This window comes from Hylaeus volcanicus, chromosome 2, assembly GCF_026283585.1.
Source record: "Hylaeus volcanicus isolate JK05 chromosome 2, UHH_iyHylVolc1.0_haploid, whole genome shotgun sequence".
NCBI classification, from domain to species: Eukaryota; Metazoa; Arthropoda; class Insecta; order Hymenoptera; family Colletidae; genus Hylaeus; species Hylaeus volcanicus.
Window position 1 is genome coordinate 7,866,349 of NC_071977.1, and position 19,818 is coordinate 7,886,166.

General features: G+C 48.8%; 1 protein-coding gene across 1 annotated transcript in view; it reads left to right on the forward strand.

Moving 5' to 3' along the window:
* The window catches only part of LOC128872927 (uncharacterized), a 46,716-nt gene that overhangs the window by 21,473 nt on the left and 5,425 nt on the right, over positions 1 to 19,818 (forward strand). Inside the window, exons 3-7 of the mRNA XM_054116114.1 lie at positions 11,752 to 12,441; positions 14,603 to 14,774; positions 18,863 to 18,924; positions 19,227 to 19,359; positions 19,607 to 19,715. Coding sequence (XP_053972089.1) covers positions 11,752 to 12,441; positions 14,603 to 14,774; positions 18,863 to 18,924; positions 19,227 to 19,359; positions 19,607 to 19,715 — 1,166 coding nt within the window. The remainder of the gene's footprint in view (positions 1 to 11,751; positions 12,442 to 14,602; positions 14,775 to 18,862; positions 18,925 to 19,226; positions 19,360 to 19,606; positions 19,716 to 19,818) is intronic.

Sequence of the window (19,818 nt, forward strand, 5' to 3'; positions counted from 1 at the left end):
ACTCCTATGAAGCACTCCCGAGATACAAAGCAAACCGGAGCCCAACGTACTTACAACCCGTAGAAACAAAAATCTCGCAACCGGTTATTTTGCATTTTTCAACTCGAGGAATGGAAATAAACCAGAGGGTCGAGTTCCGATCGATATCGATGCTATCCTCGGAGGAACCGATTCTCAAAGTTTCCCATGCTCTATGCACGTCGCGGGGATAGGGATGATCGAGTGTCGACGGGTCATCGGAAGAAAAGGCGAGACGATCGGCGCATCGTCTCGTCGCCGGACCCCACGATTAGCAAGAGAAAAGCCTAAACGAAAAGTAGATTAGGCTATTGAATTGGGTTACGCGGACAATGCGGAATAATAAACCAGGCGCATGCGGCACACCGGTGCGGCCAAGAACTCGGACCTCTCGCAATCGGCAAATGAAACGGAATAAGAGGATTGGCTCGTCGGCAGTCATCCCGAACAAGATTGGCCGGACCGTAGGGGGTGGTTGGTGGGGACAACGAGGGTAGTCCCCGAAACGAGATGAGATGGGAAGAAATAAGGAAGATTGCCCTACCTTTTTCTCTCTCGCGTCCCAGGAATGCTGTTTTCTCTTTCTTCGAGCTGTGTGTCCTGCCGGTTCTTGTATTGTCGCGGAGCCCACCGGAGCGGGATGGCCGAAGCATAATGCCGTCGTTTGTCAGTTCGCTCCGTCTGTCCGGCTCCTCCGGCTACGTGATTAGCCGCAGCTTCGACCAACGGCATTGAAACGCGCGCAAACACCACCGACAGGCACGCCAACAAACTCTCGCAGCGCCAATTACCATCGACGCTCTTTGAACGCGCTTTTCGGAGCGGATTCACGACCCTTAACCAGCTTTCGTCGTGATTGACGCGTCTTTCGATGCACGTTACGTCGCGTAGCCCTTTGATCGAGTTAACGGCGCTCCCCTTTTGTCCCGACAAACAACGATGGTCGTCTCGTTGGAAAATTTGCAACCCCAGAGCCCAATTTTGCTGGATCTTCCAACCAAAGGTGACATTCCATTCGAGTAATAAATACAGTCAGTGTCATAAATGTTCGTACTCTTTCTGTCTATTAAAGAAGCTTGTCTAAAATAAAAATAGGTTCGATCTTTTCAAATAAATGTTTCATTATAAATATGTACATGGATAAACTTTTCACTTGTACATATATAATGAAATGGGTATCGTGGAATAGTCTTAATCGGTTGCAGAAACAATTTCTAGGAAGCACGCAAACGCGCTGCACAGCGCACTGTGTGTACCTTTGAGCCGTTTCTCGGTTCGATTAAGCAGCCTCGGTCGCTCGTCAATTTTGCGGCGAAAATTGATCGAGAAATACAACGTGCCCTGCCGCCTGCTCCCGGCATGCTTGACAAAAAACCATAATCGTGTGCCGCAGGAGGAACCATCTGCGGCTTCGAAAATCATGATGCGGACCATGTGCCGCCTGCCAACGATACCCTTCCAACGCAAGGGCTCCTCCGTAACCTGGCTGCTCTCTCGTATATTCCGCGCACCTACGTGTTCCCCGACGTGTGGGTGTCTGTATTTACGTGGCGTTTGCCCGCACACAACGTGCTCCTACCGGGAGGGTCAGCCCGATGCCTTTGAAACCGCGGCGAAAAATTGGCGATAATCCTATTCCATTTTTTGCGCTTCTCTCGTTCGATTGCTTAAGGGGCCAGTTTGGTAATTTCAGATCAAAACATTCATCTCTCTAAAAGACTCGAGTCTCGAAATTGCAGCAGAATTTTGAACTGTTCTCTCTGTAGCGAATGAAATTTTCCAACGTAGCAGATCTCGGTGCAATGCGTCGCGTACACGACAAAGAATAATTGAGTCTCTCGCGCAGATTACGCGTGATAAGGCGAGCCAAGAATGTACGCCGCTGCGACTCTAAGAAGACTTTCAATTTAATCGGCGACAATGTTCTCGTTGTTCCGTCCTCTCGCTGGGTCTACGGTTCTCGGTTTCAATAGCGAAATTGTACGGCGACAGGTGTCCCATCGGGTCGCGTGGCACTTTCCTACATCCTTGAGGCTCGAGATAACCTGATAACTTATCGCGGTGATTCTACACGGCGGATACAGCGTAGAAACGGCAAATAAGATAAACTGAATGGCACCTTGCTCAGAACAGCGCTCGAAATTCCACTTCCACGAAGTGGAACGTCGCGCGAATGTAAAGCTTGCGATTCAGTGGCTCGCGTTACCGCTCGACGTGCGTAATCCCCGCTAATTAAACCATTTACATCCGTTTCGTTAATTAGTTGGAACACAGTCGAGATATCGTCGTTTCGCGTTGATTCGAACCGTTACGTCGGAGGTTGCGCTCCGTAGTCGCGAAAAATTCCGTGTCGCTGGTCAATTTAGCGACCGTGGTGCGCACACATTTTAGGTAGGAACACGGGCCCAGTCGCTGATACGCTTAATTACGAGTCGATTGAAGCCGGGCCCAACACGAACGTGGTTTCTCGACCGCGATAAACTTACGGTTTTTATTTTTGTCCCGCGTGGAATTCCCTTTGGGAACGGATGCCTTAATAAATAGACAGGAAGTATGTCCTGCCTCCCCATTATCTATTTCAATTTATGAAACCCGATATAACAAAATTGTATAATTATGTAAGAAATACGTACGTAAAATATTTCATTTCGATTCATTATGTTGATAAAATATAAATAAACTTTAGCGGAGTTTATTTAGATTGTTTTCTGTGTAAAATTGCCGGTCAGCAATGTGTTAATTCTTTTAGAAATTTTCATACGACACCCAACGAAGTAATACAAATGAAATAGAGAGAAGTCACTAGAGTACTCGGTCTGTCGTTGAAGATTTTCTCGAGGATCGGTGCACGTCGAAGAAGCGCGTATCTCCGATCGACCGCGGGGAACCCGTAGAGTCCTTTTCAAAGGAAGACAAAAGTCCCGATTGTACTTGGCCGGCGTAGCCGTTAATTATGTCGCAATTCGAAAGAGGCCAGAGAAATTAATATGCCGCGAAAGGGGGGCGCCTACAGCCGACCGATCTCGTACCCATTGTTTCCTAAGGCGCGTAAGAATTCTTTCGGTTTTTCAGGTACTCATTGTCCCGTATGAGGGAGAGAATCCGAACCGCTATTCATTACGTCGTCCCGTTTTCACAGATCCAGCGGACAATAACCGCAGTATTTGTTCTTTTTATTCTCTTTTCGGCAACGTCCGCGGATAGAACGAATCGGACGGAAGAAATCGCGAATTCCGCAACGACTCTCGCTCCATACCGATCGCTCGAAACGGGAAACAATGCCCATGTGGATTTTGTCGCCCTACTTTCTCGCACGGAAGACGATCATCCGAGTTTTGTAACGCGTTGCGGAATCGTCGTTCGCCATCGGGCTCTATTTTCGTTGCCTGACGCATCTATGATAGAGAGGTTGATGAAGCGAAAGAAACGTTAAATGTGTCATCGACGAACAATTCCGAACTTTCCATTTACGTCACGGTGGTTTATCGATGATCGACGCGTTGACAGTCGCGCGGCTGAAATTTCAGTTGAAGTTGATCGCGACGATTTTTGGGATCTACGAGCTTTCCATTTCGCTTTTGTTGGCCGTCGATGATCGGTAAATTGGCGAGCTATTAGGGCACGTTACGCTTAGGTTTGTACCTCTGCGAAAGATGCTAAAGTGGTTATGTTCTTTTCCCTGGTAAAAAACTTGTCCACTTTTTTGTTGCGCTTGTGCTCCAAAAAAGGATTATTATTTTGGCACTTGTACTCTTTCCCGAGCCAAGGCCTCGATTGCTTCGGCATAATAAGCGAGTCCCTTTTTGTTACTCTTATTCGACGCATCGCCGCGATACTGTACGCCTGGAAGCCTTATTGTTTCCCTTGAACTCGAGAAGGGCCATACGCGCATTAGTCTCGTTTCTATTTCACAGGACGCCATCGTTGCCTATCGTTCATCGATATTCTCGTTTTCCATGGATTATAAATCCAATCGATGTTCTCGCTTCAACGATAAACTAACAAAATAAAATTTACCCCGTATCTGGTTAACAATGACATCTGACTAGGCACATCTGGCGCACGGCTGTCGAAAAAAAATCTCAGTTTATTATCGGCAATAAAACAATTTGCTGGGTGCGAAGGTCTTGTGGCCTTTGAATGGTTGATTCGGGCCGCAACATCAGGCAACCGTCCGTCGCAACATTGTTCAATAGGTTTTACCACCTTGGCATTCATGCTGTCCATCACGGGTTCACCTGACAATTTCTTCGAGGAATGTCTCGACGGATTGCGTGAGCACGGGATCCCTGAACTCTTTGCAACATGGTGGCTGAATCGTGTGACCACCTAGAAAACGTCCATTCAAGCCCGGTGATTTCCCTATCTCTTTTACACTCGTAGCAGAAACTTTCCAAAAACAATTAATAACGCCATCGAGAATACACGCAACTACATCTCAAAGGATTAAAGGATCTATCCCTGCATCCCGGGAATCGTTGAAACGAGTGCGCTCGAGACGAGGCAAATTAAATTAAACGAGAAACCCGACTGCACTCGTATTCGAAAGTTTCCGCGCGCTCGGCACAAAAGCGGGAAACATTATACGGCTCTCGAGCATACGAAGATCCAGCGAGGTGACCGGAGGGTCGTAAACGCGAGAAGAAGAGAAAAAGAAGTGCGGGGGTTGGCATGAGCGAGCGAGAGGGTAACGGAGACGTGTAGACCGGCGGTCGATCGATGAAGAGATAAAAAACGTCGAGCTCTCGATAGCATAATACCGGGCGGATAGACGAGCAGGACGTATCTTTTCCACTCGATAGGGCTCGAGGAGCCCTATGGCCAGGGCTCGGGCCCAAGCGTCGTGTGTGCGGCCATGGGTCCAAAAGAAGACGGGCCCGCACATGTTCTTCACCTCGTGCAGGGTATTCATGCCGGTATTCATGGCGTGCAGCTGCCGAATGCACTTCAACGCCATTACCTGTTTTTCGCAACGCTCGCTCGTTTGCGCCTGGTCTGGGCACGCGCCCGGCGAACGCGCGACCAAGCGACTACGAAATGTACCCCGAAACCGAGGCGGGACTAATGCGTGCCGAAGGGCTCGCTCGCTCGACCACTCCAACGGAATAATAAGGCTTCCGAGGCTCTGGCCACCTTTTCGACGAACTTAACCTTCGATTTCTGCAGCTTCCTCGCGAAACGATCGGCCTCCGCGGGATGATCATCCGGCGATCGCAGAGTCGACAGAGGGCCGAGGTTATACGAATCGAATGAATTTCACTTGGGGTGCAACGCCCTGCTTTGGAGGACGAAGGGTAGAGGGTAATCGTCCTTAACGGGATATAAATGTCCTCGTTGGTTAGTTGGCTACGATGTTTTTTATACGTGCCACGAACCCTTCTTCAACCCTCTCTCGACGCGTCCCTTTTTTCTTCTTTATATCTCTCTAGTGGGCCACCTCGTTGATCTTCCTCCGGTGAAGAGGCGTGTAAAGCATCCCTCTCGAGGATAATCTGCATGATATATCGAGATTATCCCATCGTCAATGCTTGGATAAAACGCGCCAGTCGCTCCTGTGGCGATACCAAATTGATTTCAATCTGTTTTTAACAGGATCGCCCCCGCTGATCGCGCTCTCTTAACGAATTCTCTTTGAAATCCCGAACACCTCGCGACGTATCGATAACGATGCTCCTTCTCGGTCTCATCTTTCCACTCGACACGCTTCGTTCTTTTCTCTTACCCTTTCGAGTAGGCCACCGCGTCGATGTCCTCAAGACGAGGATCCTTGGCGCATCGCGGCCTGCCGGTGGCCGTCGTCCATCGTCCGTGGCGGCGATTTCATTTTCAATATCCGTTCAAGCTATCCGTTTCGATCCTCGCACGTTTAAACGTTGAACCGCCGTTTCGCAACGCGGTGAAACCCCGACATATGACGATTTTATTATCGGACTTTATTGCGCTTTAACGATGAGAATCGGCTCTAAAGCGGACCGTGACGCCCAACGCGAGTGTCGTTAATTTAGCGCCGTTTCCTGAACGATCGAAATCGGGATATGAGTTACGAGCGGCGTGGCGAAAGGTTGTATCGCGGCGTGAAAAGTAGGATAATATTGCCAGGCGAATGGTGATTAACCATCCATCGATTTCTGTCGATCGTATCGCCGCGCCAGGGAGATCCATCCGCCAGCTGGCCGAACCGGCTGCTCGCGCGCCCTCCCCGTTTTTCGTATATTAAGAATCGCGATAGACAGTTGGCGGGGTCGCAGTTTCCCTCTCGTTTGAGAAATTTTAATCGTCGGACGTATAATTTCTGGCGCTACCCGATCGTCTTAATGCGATAGCGAGAAACAGAAATGAGAATAGCAAGCGTAGACTCGAAGCATGTTTCGTAGTGTTTGTCGTGGAACTCGAGAGATCAAAAATTGAATGTAATAGAGTCTGTCAGCTTCCAGTTCCAATTCTTCTCGAGGTCCAGACGCCGCAGAGGCGAAAAGCAGAGAGGAGAGCATAAAATTAAGATCAGAGGGTCTCCAGGGGGGTAGGGGAGTCGAAGAGATTTCGGGGCAGCTGCTCTGTCTGCCAGGACGCTCACCCCCGACGATGTATGCAAATCGGCCAGCGATTCTCGGTCCAACGTTCCTGCTACTCGTCCTTGCGCGTTCGCAGATAATGCAACGGTAAAAGGACGAGGAAACACAGACGTAGGGGGACGATAATTAAAAAGCAGCGCTCCAGAGGTATTTAACCGCGGACGTTCTCCCGGCCGACAGCTGAGGGCGTCTCCGAACGAGAGCGTGCTTTGGTGCCTCTTGAAACGCTCATCGCGTACTGCCGCATCATCGGGCGTAGTTGAGACTCGAGACGCACGAGAGACGGGACTTAATTGCCGAACACGAAATACCGAATTCCGACCAATTTGAGACCGGACGAAATTGGAAAGGAACGAAAACCATAAACGGGGGAAGAGAGTACAGTCGGGGGCATATCGAGGGGTAGGTTTCGATCGACTTGTCGCAGAAGAACCCCGAGCCCTGCCGCGATACCATAAGGGAGGAGGTTAACTAGGAGGGTTTCCTGAATAGCTGAAAACGACTATAGGAACGAGGAGAGAGAAAAAAGTAGACTGTCCCGCGTACACGGGCGGGGAGGTAAGGATTAAGAAATGGGTCTCTCCTTGAGGCTCGTTCCCGAGGGGAGCGGAATTTTGAAAACAGGTTATGGAGGCAAGAGGCGCGTGCCTGCCGACGTGTTCCACGAGTTCGGCAGCTGCGACCGTCTGAATGGGACGTGCCCCGAGCATGTGCGATCCACGGTTTTCTACGGAGCCATACACGCATATGCCCCCGTAGAAGTGAACCGGTGGTGGCTCGAGCCACCACGGCCAAATCGTACGAAAGATTATGAAAATATACACGATTCTTGGGGCCTCTTTCTCTGGCCCGCTCTCCTCGCTGCTCCACCCTCCCACTGTGTGCTGCCGCACACTGTATACTCTATATTGTCGTGTCGGTCTAGGACGTTATGAAATCCGCACCTCCCACTGCTCCGGCTTTTCTACGTCTTATTCTCTCGTTGTATCCCCTACCCGCCACTCTCTCGGTCGTTTCTTCTATTACTATGCCTCCCCTAGACTGTACCCGGCCGCTGGCTTAGCGCCTAGCTGTTCCAGGGGCAGCTGGTCGCTCGCGGGGGTGGCAACGACAACTCGGGCCACCGATCTTCCGGTGGCATCTTCCACGGTTTCATTTACATCGATTCACCGATGCACGGCTGCGTGAAGCAGTGTTTACTAAAGCAATCGAAATTGGAATCTCCCGGGGGTGATTCAGCCGAGAGGGCCTCGAACCCCCGCGGCGAATGAATATTTTCTTCCGAAATGGATTCGTCTCGGGGTGTCGTTTCTGAAGCACTCGAAGCGTCATTGATATCGGCGGGTTTTCATTCAATTTTCAAGTGGTTACAGAGCTTGAGATCAAGCAACCCAATTTAATTGCAATCCAACGATATTCCCAGCAGCCACGTTCACGCTACCAGCGTCTCTGTCCATCGGATAAGCGAGAGAAAAATGATTAAAGGAGGCCTCTCAATCGTATCAGGATGTAGCCTCTGGCCAAGCTGTTTCGAGTTCAGCTGGTGTCGGGGGTGGAGATGACGGGGTTCGGAGGGGTCTAGCTGGTTCAGACGCGATCTCTCCTGTCCTATCTCGCTTCCCTTTCGCTCGCAGCAGACAGGACGTTTTTTTAAGCACAGGGGGCACAACATACTCGGACTTATGAATTTCCGTGTTTAAACGAGGCGCAGCTGATACCCGGACCGGTCCCGGAAGGACCGGGAGGCTCCTCTTGGAAAATTGTCTCCCTCCTCCCCTTTGCGCTCCCTCGTCGGACGGAGGCTGCAGCTTTTCGTAGACACGTGACCAGACACGCCCAGTATTTCTTGTATAATTCGAGAATCGCTGTCGGTGCCTGTCTCGATACATTTATCCCGTCTGCAAGAGGGTTGGCTTCTTTTCTCTCGCTCTCCCTCTGCCCAAGAGGGCGCGCCTTTGACGTTCACCGTGAACCGCTTAACAAATTAGGGGCTCGCGCGGAAACGTTAAGACGAAAATATGACGCCACGTTTTCGACGGGATCGGTCGTAATTCTTTTAAATCGTCGTTTTTCTGATGGCCACGTGGCTCTTGGGGTTGAACGCTCCAAAAGAAATAGGGATAATTTGGACCATTCACAGCTTCCACTTTCTGGACCTTTCTTAACAGAGGAACATCGCAATCGGCCAATATTTGACCTCTGACACTTCTGCCTTGATTTTTCCCGGCGACTAATCCGCGACTGGGTGAACCGCGTGCGCGGAATTTGAAACGCCGCGTTCCTCTGCGCGTTTACTTTCGGGATTGTTAAAGTTGCTACATCCGCGAGAGGCGTTGCGTAAAAGAGGAAATTGTCGATCCGTGCAGGTATTTTTATCCGTTTGTTCATCCGCGAGATGACTCGTCTTGTTCACCGCGTCACCAGGACGCACATTATCATCGTACAATATTTCAAGGATCCGAGAACAAAACAGAAATTCACGTTTCGAACCTGAGAAAAGTGTGTCGAGAAGCCTGGTGAACTGGATTATCGTGCATCTGGTTCCCCGAGATCAACTTTCATTCCTTGGTGCCTGATAAATGTCAAAGACTATCTCGTTCACGGGAACGCGAACACGTTCCTCCGCAAACGGCTAAAGAATGTCTGCGATAGAATCGTTTCCACCGGCTCGTCGCCTTTGCGGGCATCGAAGTCACTAATTACCAGCATGTTCGAGCGCTCGCGTGGAAGGAACGCGTGTTCGATTTCGTTGATTCGTCGCACTTTCTCATCGAGTTACACAGCGTAGATGAATCGTGGGATTCGTCGAAAAAGACTTGCATTGCAGTTAGGGACAAAATGTATTTTGTAACTAGGTGATACGACGGCTGCATCGCGCTGGCCGGTGACTTAAAGTACGGCCCACGTGGTCTGCTCTTGATAATTGACCATTTCCCTCCTCGACGCGGCGTTAAACGCTTCTGCTCGCTCCTCTTTGCCTTCCTGGCGAGATCATTCTTAACACGAATCGCGAACTGCCTTGAATTTAGGTTATTTTCTAATTGCACGCACTTTACCGTAACTTCCGGCCTCGCGGTACGGCGCGCGCGAGCTCGCACGTTTACAGTTTTTTTTTTTCTACGATTTTCGTCGACCAGTGAATTTCGTTGAATCGAGAATAAGATAATACCACGCGAAGATATCGTCCTACATGTTTGTTGGATGTTTCAATGGATCGCGTCGTGGCATGATACGTAGTTTCTCCTTTGAATACTTTTATTCAGATTCGTATTTCAAGCATCGATTTCCAAGTCTCTTAGAGCTCGCATCGCGAATAGCAGCTATGGCCTCTTTCCCTACGGAACAATCGAAATCGTGGTCTATTATAAGTCCCAATTCCAAATTTAAATTCAATGTTTGTTGCAGAGTACAATGCGCGATAGTTCTTCGAAATAGTACATCTCGTAGAAAGATTGTCTCCCATTGAATTCTATTTGATGGTATTGTCGTAAGCGTGAATTAAAATCCGAACCTCTTTCTCATGTAAATCGCGAGTACACCAGTTTCAGTCGCCGATATCTCTTTGGGACACGCTCGTCAAAGGACGTCATTAGTCCCCTTATATTGTGAGAGTACCGCGGTCGTGTGTGAATGTTTCAACGACGATTGACGTCACATTTGACGCAAGGCGTCAGTTTTGTGTGTCGCGCTTACTATGCTAATCAAACGAGAGCACCGACACTCCAGTTCCGTGAAAATGTTGCGATATTTCACGGTGTTAATTTCCTTCCACGCGATGCGTATCGATCCTGTGAATCATGGTAACGTCGACGAGACTATATTTTAATTTAAATAGAGTTTTACGCATCGATCGGTGCGCGTATATTTAGAATTTTCCTGAGAAGAAAATACACAGCAATTAACCAGATCTTTGTCGTGCGCGATGTCTTGCACGACTTACGACACGGTTGTTACCGGGACAAGGTCGCCGCGAAGTCTGGAATGTCTGCTGAAAAACAATTCCGCGGTTAAGATCGTATCTCGATCGAGCTCGCGTTGCGGGATCGAGACCCGTTTTCGAACTGAAAACTGCGCGACGATCGTTAGCTATCGAATAATTCCCTGTAACATTTTTTATAAGCAGCGAACAGAAGGATGATATAGGATATCCAGACCGTAGAAGTAGGTCGTTCGAATACTTCGGAAGGTACTCGTTACCGATACATTTGCTTCTGAAATGTACAAATAATATGTTCAACATTAAAATACGTCGTTGCGTGGTATCCGGTTCCAAGCTTTACAAATAAAGGGTTGCGGAATGTAGGTCGCGGTATCGTATTCTTCGCGGTCGCGACAGTATGGTGGCGCACGTTCTCGACATAATGCTCGAAGCCGAATCACGACACGGAATCTCGCGAAAAACGGAAACGAGAAGACAGAATCGCGATTGCAACCGGATCCAATCACGGTGGGGAAATAATCGACGCAGGGTAGCAGATGGTTTCAAGGGTTCCCTTGACGTTGAAAACAATTTCTCTTCGTGGCAAATATTTTACCTTCAAACAGAACGCACAATGGCACCCGCTAACCGAACCGAGGATACAATAGTTTGCAGTCCTAACAAGGAAAAGCCTGAAGTTTTTGGAAACTCCTGTTGACCGGTCCCGTGGGGGTTCCGTCCACAAAAGTATCGCGTTCGCGCGGGTGTATTCTGGTTTACATACCACCCCTGACTAGAGAAGGCGACGACCCTCGAAGCTGTGCTATCCGCCGGACAATATTTGCCAGTCGATATTTAGACCGACCCTCCTGACGTTTGTTCCGTTGTTATAGACGTTTGTCGGGGAATTTATCGAACTCTCAATGGCGCTTTGATAGCGTGTTTGAGCATAGGGGCATATTCGTAATCGTTTTAAATGGTATCGCTACCTTACATGCGATTCGCGAAAAAACGTGACGCGTCGCGTGGCTGTCCAAGATTCCGTAGGAAGAGGGACAGGGATATTCATCGGTTGGGGGAGTAGGGTCGCGCGTGGCCACACGGTGCGCGTTTAACTACCCTCGGGGCGGTTGCGGGTGTGTGAATGCATGCGTGTGTGGATCAGCCGGCTAGATGAAGTAGAGACCGGCCGAGATAAAACACACTGTAAACGGCCGGGTCTGGTCGGATATTTGGTTACAGGGAGGCGGCGGCACGTGCGTCGGAGCTCCGGCGGGCCAGGTGGTGGAGCTCGTGCCGTTGAAGAAACAGAAGAGGCAGCGGGGGTGGGAGGCTTAGGCGACGTCGGCACCGATGGAAGGGGAGTAGGAGGATGCCAAGCGGTAGGAGCGAGCGTAATCGAGGAGGTTAGTTCACCGGTGGCGGATGGCGAGGTCTGCTGCAGCGACAGCAGTACCACCAACTACCACCACCGACGTCACCATCACCTCCACCATATCCACCGTCGCCATAGTCATCGTCACCAGCAGCGTCACCGATGTCACCAACGAAGGGACGCCGTAGCAGCGGCTAGCGACGAGCTCGTCGTCGACGAGGAATCCGACGATGAGGCTTCGTGTCATGACCAGCCTGCCGACGCTCGTCATCGGGACATCCACGAGCTACGCCACCTCCATCATCATCACCATCATCACCTGCGTCATATACATCAACGGCTGCGGGACGACAGACCTCCTTGCGATCGGAACGACAACGACCACGACGACGACGACGACACCGTCGATCGCATCGTCCGAACCACCGACCGCCACGCGGATGGTACGACCGCCACCGACAACCCTGCCACCGTCACTGCCATGACGAGAGGATGCAGGATCCCACCCTACCTCGCCACGCTACTCATCCTCTCTTACACTCTCTTCGGTATAGCAGGTTAGTGCATTTATTTTTATCATTCCGTGTTCCGTGGTGTTTTTCGATAACAGTGAGCCAGGCGCGACAAGTGAAACTGTGACGACTCGATGACGTACCTCGAATTCACGCTACCCGCCAGAGAATTGTAGCTACAAGTTCCTCGACAGATTTTACATCGACGGACAGTTATCCGACAGATAGCGTGAATCTTGAATTTGTTGCGCCTGGAAGTGACACGGATCAACCCTCTTGACTCGAACTTGTGTTACCAAAACTCTATACTCCATACGTGTACAGTGCATAGTGTTCCTCCCTGGTTTGGTCTATTTTTCCTAGCAAAGTTTTGCCACGCGATCGTGTTCCTTATAATTTTGAAAGAAAGTCTTCCGCTCACCCCAAAAAGAAACCTCTAACGTCTCCAGATAAATCATCTTGCGTACGAAACAATTCCATTGTTCGTGTTCGTAAAACACGATCTCGATTGAGCGCGTGGCGACAGATTGCGAGTATTGCGACACGTGCGTCGCTGAAACGCCGATGGCCCATGACGATTACGTGCATACCCGGGCGAATTATTCGCTCGAATTTGAACACATGTTACTGAATGGCGTCGAATCCCGCGCGATGGCACAAAGGGGCCGCAAAGGGACTTCGACGAGGGAAGGAAAAGCAACAATTCGAGCGAGTAACAATGCGAGCTGCAGTAACGTTGCTGCTTGAAATAACCGGGTAGCTCGGGGTCGATGAAACGATGCAGGCGTAACTTTCGGAGCGAAAAGTAACGATTTTGAAATGTTCAACGAACGACACAATATAGATCGGGTTATTAACAGTCATTTCTTTTTTATTGCACGCGTGGAACTTTCGGTGTATGGTCGTCGAAGACGGGCAAAATTATTACGTCGAAGGAACAGAAAACAAAGGAAAGCACGCGTTGCGATTCAGTCTTGTCATCTACTTTTTTTTTTATTGTCCTCTCGAATCACTTGCTTCTTTGCTTGCATTTTGAACATTTCTTCTGTACAATTTGTAGAATGGTAGCCTTTGCTACCGAGTAACTGTGCGCTATACGTTTAATTCCATGTCGAAGATATTTCTCTAAATAAGAATTTCGGCCATCTCTGTCGCCAAGCACGCAGACATCGATCCCCTTTAGGCCTGTACGGCAGATTGCAAAATTATAACAGGTGACAGATAGCGGAGTCTCGCACGGGCGGCTGCAACGCGCGGCAGTCTTGTGCACAGGAACGCTATGCTCTCGGGCTCATGCTCCTCTGTCGTGGGCGTTTGCGCTCCGCATGTGCAAATATTTCGGTGTTTCGTGTTATTCGATGGAATGCTTGACCAACGAGATGATTTCGAATGCCTGGCATTCTTGTCGCTAGTTTTTACGTAGCTATCTTGTAAGGCGGGCCAACAAAGACACGTTTGGTAGATTAATGTCGACGACTCAAAATTAATCTCTACAGGGTTGCTGCTAGATCATTCGACGCGAGTTTGATTAAATATTCAGAGTGTCGGAGTTAATGGCATTAATTTAAATTAACGGTGAAGGGTAGTTCGAAAAGGTCGACGAGGATAACGGAGGAATGCGACAAGAAAAAATGAATGGTTTTAGAGTTAAGTTTTTAAGGTAGAGGGGCGAATCGAGCACGAGCTCTTAGGCCAGCCCTAAAATACGGCCGCCCTTTGTGTTTGGCAAACCTGGAAGCCGTCGGAATTTCTAAAGCACCCATTCGACAATTCGCCTCTCCCTCGTGCCGGTAATGGGATAAATGATGCTTGGCCTTTAGTCGTTACACAACTTAATCGGGTAAATTTGCCGCTCAGCCGCTTTCGCGCCGTGCTTTTATCGATGCACGGTTAACAGGACAATTGTGATTTTGCACGAACAATAGGACCCTTTTCAACGCGTCCAGGACAAGGTCGATATTTCCCAGCAAATTCGACAGTCTCACGAAACCATGTCTTACCTAAATATTTGGCTGGTTGGTATTCTATTGGGCTTTCGTGCGAGTAATTCGTTAACCCTGAAATTCGAGCCTACCACGCGGGTAATCGAGTAGTTCAAACTCCATCTCGGAGATACGTGCGGTCGAGTATTCGGGAGTCGATACGATTCTCCTTTTTGTTCGATTTATTCCTATAGAAAGCTAATCTTCGTTATTTTTTCCAACAGACGCCTGTTCATCGCGGTCGACGCCAAAGCCGCGGCCACCGACGCCGACGCCTCGACCAAATATCACATTCCACATGTACACGTGCCCACCGGATTATGCGGAATGGTACTGCTTGAACGGTGCCACATGTTTCACTGTCAAAATCGTCGATTCCCTCCTTTACAATTGTTTGTGAGTATAAAACGCGTTTTATCTTTCGGACAGATTTATTAGCGACGTTTATATTCGCTCGAATACGCTAAAATCACTTATACCAGAAGCTAGAGCCGCTTTTAACCGCATCGGAGTCCCGCTGCTTCCAATTGTACTCGGAGTGTACGCATGGGAACGCGACATGGTCGCATACTAACGTGCACTTGGCGCAATTGCGGATATTTAAATCATGGCCGCATTTGAGTCGCGTGTTTTCGTGCCCGATAAAACAGCCGTTAACCGATTATTGCTATCCAATCTATGTACCATGCGACGTTCTTGTTCACATTAGAAATCTACCGTGAATAATAACCGCGGGTTCTCTCGGAGAATGGCCGAACGGTATTTGTTGTATCGAGCTCTGGAACATTAATTTATGCTGTGTCTAATGCGATCGTGACACGTTCTAAATGTTACTTTACGAGATCGTGGTGGGAAGAACGGATTTCTCTGCTTATCGAGCATAGCAATGCACGAACTTTCTGGTACACCCGAACGCCCATTGTTGGGACGAGATCGGAGACGATTTAATCGATATAATCGACGATTAACACTCTCGAAAGATAATTTGTTTCGTGCGTTGAATCTGCAATTACTCGACCAATTATCCAAACGATTACTCTTGAAGCTCCAAGTCCGAGTACGAGAATCGGAGAATTTCAGTTTACACGAGCAGATAACCGAGGATTCAGGGACTCAATTTCCGTGTAATCGGTGCTCGAACGACCGATGTCCGGATAAACGTTTTACTGCAAACTTTCGACTATTTAGATCGCGCGATGCAGACTCGTTGCGTTTCGCTTTAAGTAAGTTTTAGTGTTGTTTTCGCTGATAACGATCGAACGGCAACCCCCACGATCGGCTGGCAACCGTTCAGGTATCTCGTATACTTATACCTGTTTCGACTCCGATTCTGCATTTTCGAAACGACCACGTAAATCGTGACTCCCGGAAGATTTACGACATCGTAAATTCACCGGCCCGTTAGCGTAAATTTTTTCGATATTTCCTTCGGCGCGCGATTCCGCTAATGGTTTTAACGTTCGAATTCCCCGTAAGAAGCCCGGAGGTTTCAGTTTGCGGAAAATCGACCACGGGTTTCGCGAGAGAGTTTCACGATTCCGCGAACGAACCTGTAGCGCGCAAAAGTGCTCCGCCCCGTCGTTGTCTTGTCCCGGATCGACGACAGCTCGCAGAGATAAGATACGGTCACACGAATCGACGATTTTAAAAGGCAGAACCGCTCCGTAAGCGAGCGATTACGACACCTCCGCATTATGCCGGGAATTTCAGCGTCGCGAAGACGCTTCGGAATCTTGCGTAATGAGACACTCCCTTTGTAAATAAGCGACGGTCTGTTATATTAGACGAAAATACTCGGGCAGTTGAGACAGCTGAGAAACCGAGGACTCGCCGTATCAACCTAAATCTTGCAGTTCTTCGCGCGAAGAGCTTGGACGGTAATTTATGCAGGGTGATTCTAGAAACTGGGTCGAGTCATAGAAAAATGTTGAATCTACGACGAACGATTCGCCATAGAGTTCCCATTCGTCGCATATCGTTGGAATAAAATATTCGTCTCTGAAAGGAATACCATCGCCGAGGAATTCGGTGGATGATATTCCCAGAATTTCGAAATGTCTCGGACGAATGCCCGACCGCGTATACCAATGAAAAGGAGTGACTGAGGGTGGCAAACATTACACGGGCCGACTTTTTTCTCGCTCACGCGCACTCTCCGTGGCCCCATTGCCGTGGGGTTGAATCCGTTGACGCCGTGGGTGGAACAATCGCGAACGATACGGGGCGAGAAGGTTGAAAAAGGGACCGTCGTCCTCCTTTCGCCCTCGCCGACGGTAATCCCCTGGTGAGCGTCGTCGACACGTATCTCGAAATTCCTCCGGGAGTCAAAACGCAGCCAATGGAATCCGGCGTGGATTCTTCGAGACGCCTTTTTTCCAGGCCCGTGATCATGGATCGACACGTCTCGACTACTGTCTAAGGTCGATCGTGGCCTTCGAAGAGATAGAGACCATTCAACCGAACGATCGATTCCTCGAAAAGTAGAAAGTAGCCTCGATTTTTCATCCATGACGTGAACCGTTTTCGGCGATCGAGAAGAAGCTGATTTTTTAATTCTAATTTAAAGATAATCTTTTGATCCGTTATTCGTTATCTTTATCGTCTGATTCCTCTCGCTAGACCCTGTGCGTGCCACTTTTTCCTTGTTCGCGCTCCCATAATTTTCGCGGACCGAAGAGGAGGATACCGCGAAGCGGACGGAGAAAATTCCTGTCGTGGAAAGTGCTGGATAACAAGCGTTTCCACTTTCTTGCGTCTCTCGTGCTCGAAGAGGACATTTGCTAACGAGACCGTCGCTATCTCGATTAACAACGTGCAACAATCTCGTCGCGAAAAATCGCGATTTTGCGTAATTTTCTGCGCCATTTGCGCCCGCGTCCGCGCCACGGATTGCGCGCGTGTCGAGCAATGACGTCAAAAGTGAGAAAACACGATGGAAACTAGATTTACGTGATCCGGACGCGAGTAAATCTCTTTTCATCATCGACACCTATATTGCTATAATTAAGCACAGACGGCTTGGGAAATGTACTGGAAGGTCATCGATTAGATCGACAAACAGTGCTGAAAGTAAGCCAACGGTAAATCATTGCGCCACGTACCCGCGGCTGAATCGTTTACTTGCGCGAAACTCCTTCGTTTGTTTATTTACATTGACACGCGTTACATGGTCCGTCGATTGTAATCGGATGCACCGTCTATCCCCAGAAGCTCTCCACTCCGCGAGAGTCATGATCGATCGTAGATCGCGATCAACCGCGCTGAGAAGAATGGATGAATCGATGGATTCTGGCGTTTATGGTTTCGTCGAGTTATTAAATTAACTCGGCACGTTCGAAAGACCGTGTTAATTGTCGTTGCGATAGTTTTATAGAAAAGTGGCTGTGGCATCGAGAATACTTGTTGCAAACAAATCGTCTACGAGACGTACTTTTCCTTTTAAACTTAAACGTGGAAAGGCCTGGAACTTGGAGCTAAACGCGAAACGCAACAATTTCTATAATCTAGATACTTCGTGCCAGTGACCCCAAACATTGTGTACGGTAGCGTGAATCGCTCCAAAGTTCTCAGAATTCCAAGGCTATTTAGAACGACATTGGCGATGGATGTTTTTCAGGACACTTAAATATAATTACATTCGATCCGTTACAAAACCGTAGCTAGAGAACGGGGTCTTCTAGGATCGGTGACGGTTAACGTTTCGTCGCGTGGGAGTAACGGAAGCGTCGCTCAAGTGCTCGGTTCCGTGAGCAAAAGAAGCGAATGGGCGAGAAGAGAGCGGTCACAACTCGCGGCGAACGAAAACGACGCAAAGCCACGTATACCGAGGATCAAACTTCGGGGGTTGAAGTTTGCTCATTCGTCGGCGATTTCGATTCGTCGTTAATCTTTTCTTCTCACCCGAGTCGCGTTGGAACAGTTCATTCGGCTAATTATTCCGCTCGAAGGGCGCATCATCGCGGTATACCGTTTGGCGAAATCGACCGTGAGAATCCTTTTAATTTTCGCGTAATTACAGGGCCCTGTAAACCGATACGTTTACAGGTAGCGTTTTCTCCATCCGCGTCCCCATCACCGTCTTTTTTTTTTTAATAATAATTAAGTGTACTAATTGGGTGGCTCGAACAACGGCGTACCTATCTGATTAATGCCTGATACTAAAAGCGGTTCGTGCCTAAAGAGCAGGTTTTATAACTTCCTGGATTTCGCGCGGTGTTTTGCGGAAGTGCCGCTGAAGAACAATAACGCGCGTTCTGCTCGCTCTCGTGGTCTACTACAACAGTATCCGACTAGCGATCAGAGGTTGCCAAACTTTTTGGAAGGCCCCCTCTTTGTTTTATCTCTTGATCGACATTCCGATTACCTTTATTGGATTCCCAATTAGTTGCGTTACGCAACAGGGGTGTTGACGCGTTTTTGTTAAGAAAGGGATATTTCGCGATGCACTGCTCTAATCAAAGTCGTTCTTTTTCTTGTTTTTGCAGATGCGCCAACGGTTATATTGGGCAGAGATGCGAGTTCAAGGATTTAGATGGTTCCTATTTACGTAAGTATCTCGATCGATTTCGCTTGTCTGCTTCGCGACGAGTACTCCCGTGCGAAATGTGCCCTATTCGAATCGTCCCAGGGCACACGGAGCGTACTTGCCCGAACGCTATTCGAAAAGGACACCGATTGCAGCCGGAAGTCTCGAACAGTGTCCACTTTACATACGTTTCGTGAAATGGCAGTCGACCGCGCGTAGTCACGATCGCACAATTAGTTCGCATTCAATCCGAAAGGCATTAGAACTAGTCTGAGAAACAGGAAACTGTGTCTGCCAGCTAAGAAGCCGATCTTGTGTTACAGCTTCCCGGCAACGTGTAATGTTGGAGACAGCCAGCATCGCCGGCGGTGCCACGATAGCAGTATTCCTCGTCGTTATCATTTGCATAGCGGCTTACATCCACTGTAAGCGAAAGCAAAAGGAATTGCGGTCGAGGTATGTGTTTACCTCCTTTGTCTAGGGATTCTTGACCCTTTTTTGTGTCTACGAACACTTCTGTAAAAAAAATATATTCAAAAGCGTGAAACAAAAGACGCCAGTTGCGGCCACTCGATCCAATGTCTACATTTGTCATAGAATGGGAAAAGTTTCGATCAAAGACGTTAAAAAGAAGCTTCCTAGATTTGCCCCGTACACTTCGAACGCTGAAATTTCACATTCGACGTTATTTCTGTGCCAACAGTAACTGCGTCGACACGGTGGATGGTCCTGGCCGAGATCCGGAGCTGAGGCCGTTTAGCAACCGCAGCCGCTCCCTCATGATCTTCATGAGCAAGAATCCTAACAGCTCGGTAAGCAAAGAATACGCTCGCTAATATTTTGGACAAGTTGTCCAAGCCTGTAGTTTATAATCGAGGCTCTTCTTTGCTTAATTAAATATGGAAAATGCAAGTT